Source organism: Mesoplodon densirostris, chromosome 19, assembly GCF_025265405.1.
Source record: "Mesoplodon densirostris isolate mMesDen1 chromosome 19, mMesDen1 primary haplotype, whole genome shotgun sequence".
Lineage (NCBI taxonomy): Eukaryota > Metazoa > Chordata > Mammalia > Artiodactyla > Ziphiidae > Mesoplodon > Mesoplodon densirostris.
This window is the reverse complement of record NC_082679.1, coordinates 51,296,319-51,311,781: the sequence shown is the minus strand read 5'-3', so window position 1 is coordinate 51,311,781 and position 15,463 is coordinate 51,296,319. Positions and strand designations below refer to the sequence as shown.

Here is a 15,463-nt window from a genome sequence, read left to right as displayed (position 1 = left end):
GGAGTAGAAGGATGTGCGCTCACTCTCTCTTGCGAGAGCACAGGAATCACAACTAACTGCTGAACAATCATCGACAGGAAGACCCTGGAACTCACGGAAAAAGATACCCCGCATCCAAAGACAAAGGAGAAGCCACAGTGAGACGGTAGGAGTGGTGCAATCACAATAAAATCAAAACCCGTAACTGCTGGATAGGTGACTCATAAACTGGAGAACACTTATACCACAGAAGTCCACCCGCTGGAGGGAAGGTTCTGAGCCTCACGTCAGGCTTCCCAACCTGGGGGTCTGGCAACAGGAGGAGGAATTCCTGGAGTATCAGACTTTGAAGCCTAGTGGGATTTGATTGCAGGACTTTGACAGGTCTGGGGGAAACAAGAGACTCCACTCTTGGAGGGCACACACAAAGTAGTCTGTGCATAGGGACCGAGGGGAAGAAGCGGTGACCCCAGAGGAGACTGAACCAGACCTACCTGCTAGTGTTGGAGGGCCTCCTGCAGAGGCGGAGGGTGGCTGTGTCTCACCGTGACAACGAGGACACTGGCAGCAGAAGTTACGGGAAGTACTCCTTGGCGTGAGCCTTCCCAGAGTCCGCCATTAGCCCCACCAAAGAGCCCAGATAGGGTCCAGTGTTGGGTCGCCTCAGGCCAAACAACCAACAGGGAGGGAACCCAGCCCCACCCATCAGCAGACAAGTGGATTAAAGTTTTACTGAGCTCTGCCCACCAGAGCAACAGCCAGCTCTACCCACCACCAGTCCCTCCCATCAGGAAACTTGCACAAGCCTCCTAGATAGCCTCATCCACCAGAGGGCAGACAGCAGAAGCAAGAAGAACTACAATCCTGAAGCCTGTGGAAGGAAAACCACATTCACAGAAAGATAAATTTAGCTACTATTAAAGCTTTCATTTAAGATCAAAGTATAGGGCTTCCCTGGTGGCGCAGTGGTTGAGAGTCCGCCTGCCGATGCAGGGGACACAGGTTCGTGCCCCGGTCCGGGAAGATCCCACATGCTGCGGAGCGGCTGGGCCCGTGAGCCATGGCCGCTGAGCCTGCGCGTCCGGAGCCTGTGCTCCGCAGCGGGAGAGGCCACAGCAGTGAGAGGCCCACGTACCGAAAAAAAAGAGCAAAGTATAAAAAAGGAGAAAATACTCATTTTCTGATTGGTGAGAAACTAGTCATGGGTTTTTTGTGCTTTTACTCTCTTAGTCTTTCATACAGAAGAGAAACAGAGACTCTAATGTGTGTTAGAAAAATCTAGTTAATGCATTCAGTATGACTAGTAGAAAGATATAGAAAGCATTGTCATTTCCTAAGAAAAAATGCTGGCCATCTGTTTTTTATTGGGGGTGGGTAGTTCTTTTGCTTTTCTGTGTTTTCCAAGTTTTTTGCATTCAAACAGCTATTACTTTTGCAATTAAAGAAAGAAAAATGTTGACTAAAGAAAGTTTTCAAAAGAGCCTTAATAACAAGCTGATATGAAGCTCTAGAAGTGAACAGGTAACTGATAATTTAATTGTAACAAATATTTATTGTTACAATATTGACTAATTATCAATTGTAACAAATATTTATTGAGTCCTACTATAATTTTGGCACTGTATGAGCTTTTGAGACTACAAATATGAATAAGACAGCATCTCTATCCCTAGGAGCATAAAGTCATTATGAGTTAAAAAAATATTATAATTAAAGACCACATATAAAATTAGAATTGATATAAACCAGTGATAAGAGTAAGAAAAGTGGAAAATATTATATAGGTGTGAATTCCTTTAAGTGTTTCCTCTAAGAGAAATAGCTTTATTTTTTTTTTAAAAAAAAGGTTTATATCTTCATGTTACATGCATATCATGGGCTAATTTGTGGTGGGAGGGGTTTTTGATGGTGTGGTTCTGCTCATTGCAGTTACTTAGGGACTCAGAATGACAAAGCAACCATGTGGCACCTGTTTACAACTCTCTTGACAGAATTATATGGCACCACCCACAAGAAATAGCTACTTAAATTTAAAAATGTACTTCCAATAATTATAAAATAATACAAATTTATTGTTAAAAACTTTTGGAAATACCTAAAAGTACCCTGAAGAAAAACTTAAAAATTCATAATCCTACTACCCAGCAATAACTATTGGTAATAATTTAGTGTATATAGCGCTAGACTTTTTCCTATACATATACTTTAAAAAAAGATCAACTTTGTTGTGGTATAATTTACATATGATAAAGGGCACCCCTTTAAAATGTACAAAATTCTACGCATTTTGACAAATGTATACACTTGTGTACTAAGCACCACCACCATCACCCTGAAAAGTTCCCTCGTGCCTTTTCCAGTCAGCCCCCCTCAGGCTCACCCTTGGCTTCAGGTGACCACTGATCTGCTTTCTGTCTCTATAATTTGCTTTTTTTAGAATTTCATATATGTGGAATTGTACAGTATGTCTCCTTCTGTGTCTGGCTTCTTTTGCTCAGCACAATGTTTTTTGAGATGCATCCACATTGCTGTGTGTCTCAGCAGATTGCTCTTTTTTGTCGTGAGTAGTATTCCATTGAATGAACATACTAACATTTGTTTATTCATTCACCTGATGGACATTTGTGTTGTTTCCAGTTTGGGGCCATTATTCATAAAGCTGCTATAAACATATGTGTCAGAATGGACATATGTTTCCATTTACCTTGGGTAAATAACTAGGAGTGGAATTTCTGGGTCATATGGTCAATGTATGTTTAACCTTACAAGAAACTGCCAAACTGTCCTCCACCACAGCTGTACCATTTTACATCCCACCAGCAGTGTGTGAGAGCTCTAACTGCTCCCCACCCTCACCAAATCCTGGTTTTGTTAGACTTTTTAATTTCAGTCATTCTGGTGGGTGTTTAGTGCTATCACTGTGGTTTTAATTTGCATTTCCTGATGACTAATGATGCTGAGTATCTTTCAAGTGCTTGTTATACATTATTTACCTTTATAAATGAAAGTGGAGTGATAGTGCAACAAACTGCTTTGTAGATACCTGAACAGAATGGAAGCAGCAAGCAAATTATCAGGTTATCCTGGCCTAGTGGTTGGTGTATCTAGCCTAGCAGGGAAGGACTTCTTTTGCTATCAATTTTAGGCAAGCAGCACCCTCTTTTCAGGTGGCTGATATTCAGCAACTGACTTGTTTGAATACCGCCTGAGATCTTTGACTTCATTCCCTTCTTTTTTCCTAATCCCAACAAGCCAATAATCCTCAACCTTAATTAATTTTCATCATCTATTCAATAATTTCTCCACCCACCTCTCCTAATTCTTAGAGTGCTGCTGAAGGAAGATGCAGAATCATCTGGATCTAGCACCGGGCAGGTGCACACACCCATCACTGACCGCTTCTCTCTCTAGCTCTCTAGGCACATCTCACACTGTAATTCCGTTCCTTCCCCTCTCCTTAAGCTCTTCATTTTGACCCAAAGTATATTCAGTATATAGTCATTTACTAAATTTACTCTTTGAAGATAGTTTCCATATTTAGAGATACTTTCAATTTATGGTACTTTCGGGCACTATTTCATTGTTATTATTTGCTGTTCACCATCATGACAACATTTAATGGAAAAAAATCTATCATTCTACCACCCGTAAAACATCGTGTTGTTAATTTTCCATATTTCCTCCCAGGGTTTCTTCTGTGTAGACAGCTCTGAAAGTAAAATCTAACAGTCATTTGTTACTATTTGGCCCAAAGCATTATAGTTATTTATCGTAAAGCCATGCAGGTCTTTCCCCAGAATGCTAAAGATGCACAGAGAAGAAGCAACATGCCAGCCGGATACGGGGACTTACCGAGAAGGGCTGGCGGCAGAACTGTCATGCCAGAGCTGCAGGCGGTGTCATTCCCGCAGAGAAGACGCAGTGCCCAGGAGGAAGCCATCCAGTCCCCCTCGTTCAGAGACTGCTTTCCGGGAATCACAAAGATGGTGGGGCTCGCTCTGCCCCTCTGATCCATACAGGGTGACAACCACCTAAAATGTGACAACGGAAGATACAGTTTAGGACGTTATAACGTGATTCTTCTGGTTTATCTCTAAGGAGAAAGATGAGGACAGAGAACACTGCAAGTAAACGAAGTCTTGGGGTCTGAGACAAGCATAAGGAGCTCTTCAGGTGTACAGTCTAGAACCAGGAAAGATCACTGCCTGGGATCCTTGTAAAGGACAACTGGACACAGGGATATTACCAAGTCAGACTGTACCTCACGTGGCAGAAGACACCAGGTAACAAATGAGGAACATGTAGTTCACTAACGTTAGCTGTTGTAGCAGCCCTTCTTCGATAGCCCGTGGAGACCTCAATAAGGTAGTGGAACTGAGAGCTGGGGTCATTATCAGCCAGGACAGTGACCCTCACCTGCAGGAAAAAGCAGAACCAAGAAAACTAGCAGATCTTCACTTAGTATAGATCCCTGCATCCTCCAGTTAGAAAGAGGAGGATGCACTGCGGCAGCTTAGGCAGCTCTGTGGAAAGAGAGGGTGAGGTGTGGGGAGAAGATGTACAGATAAGCAGACCTAAGTTAAGTGACAAAAGGGGGGAATAAGGGCTGACAGTCCAGGGTTTATGTCTCTAAAATGAAATATTCATGGAATCAACTGATCGGGTCTTGGAGCTCTAAATATCTCCACCTCCCACCCACCCAGAAAGGGTTATCAGATAACATACAGGACACGCAGTTAACTGAATTTCAGACAAATGATGAATAATTTGGGGTCATACTTATAATACTAAAAATGCATTCACTATTTATTGGAAATTCAAATTTAACTGTTGTATTTTTATTTACTAAAAATGGTAATTCTAGACCAACAGCCATAAAGAAATGGATACTTTGTGTATTCTAGAATTTCCACATGTAGGAAAATATAAGAATAAGAAAGATATAGAACAGAAATTAGAAAGAAGCTGTCATCAATGGATTTTTTTTGTTTCAAAATAAAGATTCTGAGCTTCCCTGGTGGTGCAGTGGTTAAGAATCTGCCTGCCAATGCAGGGGACATGGGTTCGAGCCATGATTCTGGAAGATCCCACATGCTGCGGAGCAACTAAGCCTGTTCGCCACAACTACCGAGCCTGCACTCTAGAGCCCATGGGCCACAACTACTGAGCTGAGCCCGCGTGCCACGACTACTGAAGCCCACGTGCCATGACTACTGAAACCCACGTGCCACAACTACTGAGCCCACGCACCTAGAGCCCGTGCTCCGCCACGAGAGAAGCCACCACAATGAGAAGCCCTCACACCACCATGAAGAGTAGCCCCCACTCGCCGCAACTAGAGGAAGCCTGCGCGCAGCAACGAGGACCCAACGCAGCCAAAAATAAATAAGTTAAAAAAATAATAATAAATAATATATATATAGGCTTCCTATATATTGCCATTACATTAAATTATAACTTGACTTACACATAATTTTCATATCCAATGTATTAAGTGAGATAAACTTGCATTTGATTATAGTTAAGCTCTCTGGGTGTTTTCTTTTGGCTTATTCTCAACCTAAATGAATCATATGAGGGTTCAACCTTGGCTAAAAGAAAAAATAATGGAGATAAAGAGTTAAGTCCCTGGGCCTTGAGCCAGAAGATATGAAGAGAAATTTAAGAGAAGCCTCACTTGAATTCTTACACTACCAAGCACCATGCTACCTCTTTTTTTTAAATTAATTTATTTATTTTTTGCTGCATTGGGTCTTCGTTGCTGCACATGGGCGGGCTTCTCTTGAGTTGCGGTGAGCAGGGGCTACTCTTCGTTGCGGTGCGCAGGCTTCTCATTGTGGTGGCTTCTCTTGTTGCAGAGCACAGGCTCTAGGCACACGGGCTGCAGTAGTTGTGGCTCACGGGCTCTACAGCGCAGGCTCAGTAGTTGTGGCGCATGGGCTTAGTTGCTCTGTGGCATGTGGGATCTTCCCGGACCAGGGATCGAACCCGTGTTCCCTGCATTGGCAGGCAGGTTCTTAACCACTGCGCCACCAGGGAAGTCTCTACCTGCCTTTTTTTTTTTTTTTTTTTTTTTTGCGGTACACAGGCCTCTCACTGTTGTGGCCTCTCCTGTTGCGGAGCACAGGCTCCGGACGCGCAGGCTCAGCGGCCATGGCTCATAGGCCCAGCCGCTTCCGCGGCTTGTGGGATCTTCCTGGACCGGGGCACGAACCCGTGTCCCCTGCATCGGCAGGCAGACTCTCAACCACTGTGCCACCAGGGAAGCCCCCACCTGCCTCTTTTGATGAAGAGTTTTTGTTTCTTTTTTCATCTTGTTCCACATATTTAAGACATTGTGGCAAAGCTTTTGGAATCAAAGTCTCATCACCTTCTGCATATCGGCTTGGTCCTTTCTCCAAGTCCACACAAATATGAGCATATAGACTCCAATAAGGCTGGCCAGCAGGGACACCCCGACGGTGTTGCTGGTCACGCGAAGGAACAGCTCAGCTCTGTCTTCCACGTTCACTGTCCGAGGCACAATGAAGAAACCGCCGCCAAAGTAGGTCAGGTGGTTACATAGACACTGTGTCCTCAAAAGTGGGCTCTGTGGCCCAACCTGGCCCAACAGTCAAGACATTGATTCTAACTGGCGTGCTAAGGAAAGGACACATGTAAAACAAACACAGGCATTTAGATTTGGGAAACAAGGTCTGATCGCTTATTCTCTGCTGGTGTAAACTGGGACAACTGATGGGCACAGCAGCTCGGCAACATCTAGTAAAACTGAAGAAGCAAAACTCCTTGAATCCTGTGATTCCAGTTCTGAATGTATATCCTGGGGGAATTTTGCACATGTGCACAAGGAAATGTGAAAAAGGATGTCTCTGTCAACACTGTTTACAACTAGGAGAAATCAGAACAGCCTGTGTGTCCAGTAACAGCAGAACATACAAACAAATAAGTAAGCAGAGGCAAACTAATGTACTGCTGGATTTCCCTGGCGGCACAGTGGTTAAGAATCCGCTTGCCAATGCAGGGGACACAGGTTAGATCCCTGGTCAGGGAAGATCCCACATGCCGTGGAGCAACTAAGCCCGTGCACTACATCTACTGAGCCTGTGCTCTAGAGCCCGCGAGCCACAACTACTGCACCCGTATGCCACAACTACTGAAGCCCAGGTGCCTAGAGCCCATGCTCCGCAAAAAGAGAAGCTACCGCAATGAGAAGCCCTTGCACCGCAACGAAGAGTAACCCCTGCTCGCCGCAACTAGAGAAAGCCCACACACAGCAAAAAAGACCCAACGCAGCCAAAAATAAAATAAATAAAATAATTTAAAAACCCCACAACTGATGGACTGCTATACAGCAGTTAAAAATGAGTGAATTGAAGCTGGATTCATCAACTTGGATGAATGATGAACGAACAAAGCAAGTTAAAAAAGGATATAATAGGGACTTGCCTGGTGGTCCAGTGGTTAAAACTCTGTGCTTCCACTGCTGGGGGCACGGGTTTGATCCCTGGTCAGGGAACTAAGATCCTGCATGCCATGAGGCACAGCCAAAAAACAAATAAATAAACTTAAAAAGAAAAAAACGAATAGTATTGTACCATTTACACAAAGACCCAAAGTGTGCAAACCACCATTCATGAATCCAGTTTGTCAGCCTCCCTCACTGGAAAGTAAGCTCATGAGGACATTCTTGTTCAACACTAGTTCCTATATGTGGGTCTGGAATGTATTAGATCTCAGTAAATATCTGTTGAAAGAATGAACACATAGGACTTCCCTGGTGGTGCAGTGGTTAAGAATCTGCTTGCCGGGCCTCCCTGGTGGCGCAGTGGTTGAGAGTCCGCCTGCCGATGCAGGGGATACGGGTTCGTGCCCCGATCTGGGAGGGTTCCATATGCCGCGGAGCGGCTGGGCCCGTGAGCCATGGCCGCTAGGCCTGCGCGTCCGGAGCCTGTGCTCCGCAACGGGAGAGGCCACAACAGTGAGAGGCCCGCATACCGCAAAAAGAAAAAAAAAAAAAAAAAAAAAGAATCTGCTTGCCAGTGCAGGGGACATAGGTTTGAGCCCTGGTCCAGGAAGATCCCACATGCTGCGGAGCAACTAAGCCTGTTTGCCACAACTACTGAGCCTGCGCTCTAGAGCCTGCAAGCCACAACTACTGAGCCTGCGTGCAACAACTACTGAAGCCCGCATGCCTAGAACCAGTGCTATGCAGCGAGAACCTACCGCAATAAGAGGCCTGTGCACCGCAATGAAGATTAGCCCCCGCTTGCCGCAACCAGAGAAAGCCCGCGTGCAGCAACGAAGACCCAATGCAGCCAAATAAATAAATACATTAAAAAAAAAGATTGATCCTTTAAAAAAAAAAAAAAGAATGAACACATATACCAAATTCCAGACAGGGGTGACCCTTTGGTAAGAGCGAGGAGATGAGGTTGGAGAGGGATAGACCCAGGTCTTCCATTATCCCAGTGTTTTTTTAAATTTTAAAATACTTGAACTAAATACAGCAAAATACAAACTTTGTGATAAAGCTGAGTAGTGTCTTTAATTTTTTAACCATATTATTCCCTATAACTTTTCATATATTGTAACATTCCTTTATAAAAAATATCTTTTAAAATGTCACTAAGCAAATGAATGGAAGGTACCAATTCCACACCTGATTTTGTAGGTGAAAAGTCAAAAATGCTGTCAGGATAACTGACTTCCTTCCACAGAACAAGGTTAAGTTCTGGTTGCCCAGTCCACTTTTGGCCGTTGGAGGAATTCTCATCGTGCACTCTGAGCTCTGATACTTTCATGGAGTCCAAATAACAAAGGCTTCAAGGAGGCAGGAAATGTCCTGATGCCTTTTGCAGTCAGTGGCCACTGCTGGGAGAGAAGAAAATCTCCCCCACCTCGCTACTCCGTGGGGCTTCCCTGCCGAGCAGCACTGGACACTTGTCAGAGGCAGACTCTTCGGCCCGCCCCAACTTACTGCCACAGACCCTGCATTTTAACAAGCTCCCAGTCTGAGGGGTTGCATGAATGGTGCGGAAGCCTTCCAGGGAATCCTCTTTCCTTCTGTTCTCAATCTGGATAACACTCTCTCACATTTTTTTAAAAAATCAATTTATTTATTTATTTATTTATATTTTTGGCTATGTTTGGTCTTCATTGCTGCGCACGGGCTTTCTCTAGTTGCGGCGAGCAGGGGCTACTCTTTGTTGTGGTGCGCAGGCTTCTCATTGCGGTGGCTTCTTTTGTTGCGGAGCACGGGCTCTAGGCACGCAGGCTTCAGTAGTTGTGGCTCGCAGGCTCTAGAGCGCAGGCGTAGTAGTTGTGGTGCACAGGCTTAGCTGCTCCGTGGCATGTGGGATCTTCCCCCGCCAGGGATCAAACCCGTGTCCCCTGCATTGGGAGGCGGATTCTTAACCACTGCGCCACCAGGGAAGCCCTATCAGATCTTTTAGGAAGAGCTGCCTCAGGATTTCCAGACGCTTACAGCACATTCTTTGGGCACATGAAACCAGACAGGATCTCACAGGATCACTAGTGTGAAAATGTATAGCGCCCTTTTAAAGTGGTCAGACACCTGGAACAAGGCAGTAACTGCAGAAGTGACAGTCTGTCCCCACCTGGCTTAGAATGTACAGGAATCTGTTAGCTTATTTTTAAGTGCACACGTTCTCTCTCTTTTTTTTTTTGGAGTGAATGGAGCAAGCTCCTATTCCAACTCCCTGCTCCAAAAATCCAGTTGCTATATTGTCCTTGAATAGAGGATGTATCAGATATTAAATTGATATAAATAGATACTACACTTGATCTTAGCCAAAAGGCCGAGAAGCAATAAAAGTTCTCTTTTATGTAGCAGAAACTCGGCCTCATTTTACCGTCCGCATATTTAGTACTTGTAGAATTTATCAGCTTCCATATACCACTTGACTTACTTTATGTAGATTGTCAGATTCACCCTGGACTAATGTTTGGGGAAAAAATGACAAATCTAAAGCAGAAGGCTGCTCCAAAGAGACACGTTCTCTCAGCCCACCATACACACACCTCCTCCTTTTAACCAGGCTGATTTATTTCCCTTCCAATGCTTTTCCTTTCTGGGCCGCCCCAAATGAGATGACACAGCACTGAGTTTACTGCCAGCCAACGTGGGAGAGAGGCACAAGTGGGCAGCTTCTGACCTGGCATCCGCTGCTCCTCCACGTGGTTGCCGCTGTCCCAGAAATAAGACTGGGTGATGGCAGTGACCACCGGGAACAGGGCGGGCGTCTGCTGGGCACCCTCCTTACTTCTATTCAACAGGGCTGTTATGTAGTAGGTGCCAACCCCATACTGCAGGCTCTCTGGAGTCAGCACCCGTGTATATTGCTCATCTGAGAACAAACAAGAGTACTTAGCTGCCTTTCAAAGGGGGTAAAAATAGCATTAGAACCTTTCTTCAGAAGGGTCTATTATTATCATTATTTTATTTTACAAATGGGGAAATGATAAGCCTAGAATCACAAATGGTTTTAAAGAAAATGACTGGTGATATAGTCTGGGGCTTTGGATGACTCCTGTTCCAGTAAAAAAAATCATATCCTTTTCATAAATGAAGACTTAGAGCTAATGAATTAGAATGTATTATGAGTTTTAGAAAAACAAAATAATCACACATCAAAATGAGTAGCCAGGGCTTCCCTGGTGCAGTGGTTGAGAGTCCGCCTGCCGATGCAGGGGACACAGGTTCGTGCCCTGGTCCGGGAAGATCCCACATGCCATGGAGCGGCTAGGCCCGTGAGCCATGGCCGCTGAGCCTGCGCGTCTGGAGCCTGTGCTCCGCTACGGGAGAGGCCACAACAGTGAGAGGCCCACGTACCGCAAAAAAAAAAAAAAAAAAAAAAAAAAAACCAGAGTAGCTAGAAGACCTAGGTAACAAAAGAAACCCAAGAGTGATGCAGGGGCAGGCACAGAGTGGTTCCAGGGAGAGAGACCTGGTCTGCGTGTCAGAGGCCTGGTTTCAGGCCCGGCTCTGTCAGGTAGCTGCTGAGGGCTGAGGCAAGTCACCCAATCGATGTAGTTTTCTCACCTCTCAAACACAAACTCTGGACCAAAGGACCTCTAAGATCCCTTCCAGCTCCAAATGACATGACTTTGTTGCCAAGATCAGTAGGTAGGACAGTAGGACGGGGTGCACGTTGTGAATGAGGAAGGAGCCTGCCGGTGACGCAGACAGGATTCAGCCCAGCGGTGACAGCTGCTGTCTCAGTAGCTTTGCTAAACACGAAGAATCACTTAAAAAGTGACTACAGGAGAGCTTGTAAAACTGGTGAAATCCGAGTAAGATCAGTGCATTGTGTCAGTTTCACTTCCTGGTTGTGACACCCTACTATAGTCATGCAAGATTAGGGGAGACCGGGTGGAAGGTTTGTGAGAGCTCTGTGTTTTGCTTTTTACAATTTCATGTGAATTTACAATAGCACGATTATCTCAAAATAAAAAGTTAAAAAAAAAAGAAAAGCACGCATTTTAAAGTAAGTTTAGGACATCTTGTTGGTGTTTACCTTTCTGTGACACCTTCTCCTTTGGCAGGGAGACATCCAGGTGGAAGTGTGTGTGGTGAGGCTGGTGCTGGAACCCCAGGTACAGCGTCACTGAAAGGGGGCTTTCAGGCTCCACGCACACTATGAGGGATTTCTCCAGGGAAGTGACATTCACTGTGATAGTAAAATAGTCTGCGCTCACGTTGAGGCTGGTGGGATGGGTGCCCGTGCTCACGTTTCTCCACAGCACGATCTAGAATAAGAGAGAATTCGTCAATCTTCAAGTTTAAGGTGGTCCATCCATTGATGCCTTTCAGTCTCCTTTTAGTGATAATGGAATGCAACTTGCTAGGTCTTCCTCTGTGAATGTTAGCAGTGCCAGGCGCTAAGGGAGAGAATATAGTTTCAGACCTAAAACGTTCTTCTAAGGGTAAGGTAGATCTCTTTGTAGAGTTCCTAAGTAATGACGTGAGTAACAAAACAATGGCACGCCCATAAATCTAAAAGGATTTCCTTCAAGTTGTTGCAGACTTCCATCCTATTCTCCAGGAATTTCTATGTCCTTCTATTTTATTCCCTAATAATCAAGTCATACATTGATATCTTCCATTAAATCATGGACTTGGAGCAATTTATGATTAGAGCTTAGTAACACACTTCCGATGCTTCCAACAAACTTCCTGTCATCAAAATCTCTGAAGGGATTGAAAGCTAGTCCTGTTACTTAGAGACAAGAACACTCTAGTTTCATCAATTGCCAAAATATTTATAAATAACACCCTAATAGGTAATAAGGTATCAGATATCATACAGTAAATGTTGGGATTTCCCCTTGCTAATACGTACACATATTTTTTTGGCCATGCTGTGAGGCATGTGGGATCTTAGTTCTAAGACCAGGGATCAAGCTCGTGCCCCCTGCAGTGGAAGCATGGAGTCCTAATCATTGGACTGCCAGCAAATTCTCCACTAATATTTTAAATGAAATAATATTTCTCGTTATAACATCATACAAGGAACAATTGGTTAATGAAAGACGAAATATACAAAAAATTTAAAAATAAAAAATAAAAATCGTGATACCCAATGCAGCCAAAAATAAATAAATAAATAAAAAATAAAAAAGAAAGATGAGTCATTTACTTATGACCCTCAGAATTATTATTTTTTATATCTTTATACCTGGAGGATTCATTTTACTAGGAAGTAAGAATTCTGTTCTCCAGGATAAGGCAACAATCTTACTTCTATTTGTTAGGTAGTTGCTGAAAGAAATTAAATATACTGATGTAACCAGGTTGGTATATTGAGTTGATGATTATTCAGAGATTTCCAGCTTTGTATAAATAGTGAAGAATTGAGACCAAATCATAAGCCAGAAGCTTAGTTATACCTCGAAGTCTGTTAATACTCCCAACCTCTATAGTGGGTCATTTTTAAGAGGCCTCCATTCCTGCCAGTGCGAAACAGAACTAAACGCACACAACCTTCTCTCATTGGGTCTGGTCAGCTTACATTTTCGCCCAAATGCCTACAGCCATCGAATCCCATGTTCATTCTGATCAGAATCAATTTCACACTCACTTGGATGTTAACTCCTGGGTGTTTATTCAAGAGCTGCTCCAAAACTGACGCTGATGGAAAGCCTAACTTCACAGGTGCTGGGGAACCGAAGGTGTAAGAGCTCAGAGGCAAAGTTGATATGTTTTGCCTAATGAAAAAGAAGTTAAATGAAAATCAATTTCTGTGTGTTCTCTAAAGATCAAAAATCTAAAACAAAACTCTCCCCGTTCCTGCCTCCTGTTACCTGCTCAGCAACAGGGTAGCAGCGAAAGAGGTCAGAGTCACTGTGGGCTCAGAACACCAATTCTGCTGTAGAAATGCTTCCTGGATCCTCCTGAGGCTCAGCAAGGACATTTCCAGTGTATTTTCTACCTGCATTTAGAGGGAAATAGCAGCTGACTGTGTAACCTCAGGGTATTGTTAGTGAAATCATGGTTTGAGAGGGCAGAAAAGGGGACAAGGATCTTGACAGTGATGTAACGAAAGGTGACATTCGTTGCAAGGATCCATGGAAAGTACTTGCAGTCTGGCTAAAGACTCCTTATCCTTTGTATCAACTAAGCTGCCCCCCAGGGAAATATTTCTTTGCCCCATGATATAAGCTGCCCTAGACCTGCTTACGACGAATGTTTTTTTAAAAACAGCTTTTTTGCAATGCAACTCACATATACAATTCACACGTTTAGAGTATACAATTCAGTGTTTTTTAGTATATTCACAGGGTTGTGCTACTATCACCATGATCTAGTTTTAGAACATTTTCATCTTCCCTAAAGTAAACCCAGAAACCAGTAGCAGTCACTGTCCATTCTCTTGTCCCCAGTCCTAGGCAACTACTAATCTACATTCTGTGTCAATAGATTTGCCTCTTCTGGACATTTCATATAAACGGAATCATAATATATGGTCTTTTACGTTTGGCTTCTTTCACCTAGCATAGTGTTTTCAAGGTTCATCCATGTTGTAGCTTGTATAGCACTTCATTCTTTTTTTCTTGCCAAATAATATTCCATCATAAGGACATACTACACTTTACTTATTCATTCATCTGATCATGGATACCTGCATTGTTTCTACTTTTTGGCTATCTGACTGTTTGAATAATGTTGCTATGAACATAAGTGTACAAGTTTTTGCGTGGACATATGTGGGTATATACCAAGGAGTGGAATGGCTAGGCCTCATGGTAATTCCATTTTTAACATTTTGAAAAACTGTCAAACTCTTTTCCAAAGTGGCTGTATCATCATTTTACAATCCAACAACGTACGAATGTTCCAGTTTCTCTGTCTCCTTGCCAACACTTGTTACTGTCTGTCTTTTTGGATGTGAAGTGGGATCTCATGGTAGTTTGACTTGGACTTCCCTAGTGACTAGTGATGTTGAACATCTTTCCATGTGAATAGTAAATATAATTCATTTAGTGGAGTATTTATTATGTACCTACCACATTACTGAATTCTTTTTACTGGATTTCAGCAACAGGTGGTCTCAGCTCACAGATGGGGTTGAGAGGAAGAACCTGGAGCAGGCTTGACAGAGGGGTCTCCTCAGTGGTGCCTACTTTGCTAGGTTCTCTAGAGGTCTAGGGAGAGGCTGTATGATACCTGATCTGTCAAGAGGAAAATGTCTCCGAATGGAGTTGGCTACCAGCACATACTGTACCTACCTGCTCAGTGTCGTCCTTGGGTCTTTGCCGACTTGCTTCACTAGTTTTCGTTATGTTGTTGAGGGAGTGAAAGAGGCAGATAGTCACAGGCATTCTGGAGCCCAGGTTGCTGCTGTTCAGAAATGAGCTCTGCAGTAGCTGCTCATTCAGGTCAATAAGTGCATTGATGATGCCCACCTGGAATTTTAGAGAGCAAACACACATCCCTGAACTGCTTACTACTGCTTGTTTTTTTTTTTTTTTTTGGCCACGTGGCACATAGTATCTTAGTTCCCTGGCCAGGGATCGAACCCGAGCTCCCTGCATTGGAAGCGTGGAGTCTTAACCACTAGACTGCCAGGGAATTTCCTGCTTAAGCCTGCTTTAAATTTGTGTTCTTCTCATAAGCAGTTCTGTGTTCTTTACACACTTCAAATGCATCTTTTAAAACTTTTAATTTTATAGTGGGGTATAGTTGATTAACAATGTCCTGTTAGTTTCAGGTGTACAGCAAAGTGACTCAGTTATACATATACATGTATCTATTCTTCATGCATTTTTTAAACACCTTTATTGGAGCATAATTGCTTTACAATGGTGTGTTAGTTTCTGCTTCATAACAAAGTGAATCAGTTATACATATACATATGTCACCATATCTCTTCCCTCTTGCATCTGCCTCCCTCCCACCCTCCCTATCCCACCCCTCTAGGTGGTCACAAAGCACGGAGCTGATCTCCCTGTGCTATGCAGCTGC

At 43.7% G+C, this 15,463-nt stretch overlaps 1 protein-coding gene and 1 non-coding gene across 2 annotated transcripts in view; both read right to left on the bottom strand.

Moving 5' to 3' along the window:
* Positions 1 to 14,931, bottom strand: part of PKD1L3 (polycystin 1 like 3, transient receptor potential channel interacting) — a 45,204-nt gene extending 30,273 nt beyond the window's left edge. The window contains 10 exon segments of the mRNA XM_060083176.1: positions 3,832 to 4,010; positions 4,294 to 4,395; positions 6,350 to 6,580; positions 10,155 to 10,179; positions 10,181 to 10,346; positions 11,517 to 11,748; positions 12,091 to 12,218; positions 13,076 to 13,206; positions 13,303 to 13,430; positions 14,728 to 14,931. Of these exon segments, the coding sequence (XP_059939159.1) occupies positions 3,832 to 4,010; positions 4,294 to 4,395; positions 6,350 to 6,580; positions 10,155 to 10,179; positions 10,181 to 10,346; positions 11,517 to 11,748; positions 12,091 to 12,218; positions 13,076 to 13,206; positions 13,303 to 13,430; positions 14,728 to 14,931 (1,526 nt within the window).
* Positions 9,628 to 9,809, bottom strand: LOC132481008 (U2 spliceosomal RNA). Its single transcript, XR_009530720.1, has one exon. It is a non-coding gene; the product is annotated as a U2 spliceosomal RNA (small nuclear RNA).
* Positions 14,932 to 15,463: the final 532 nt, after the last annotated feature.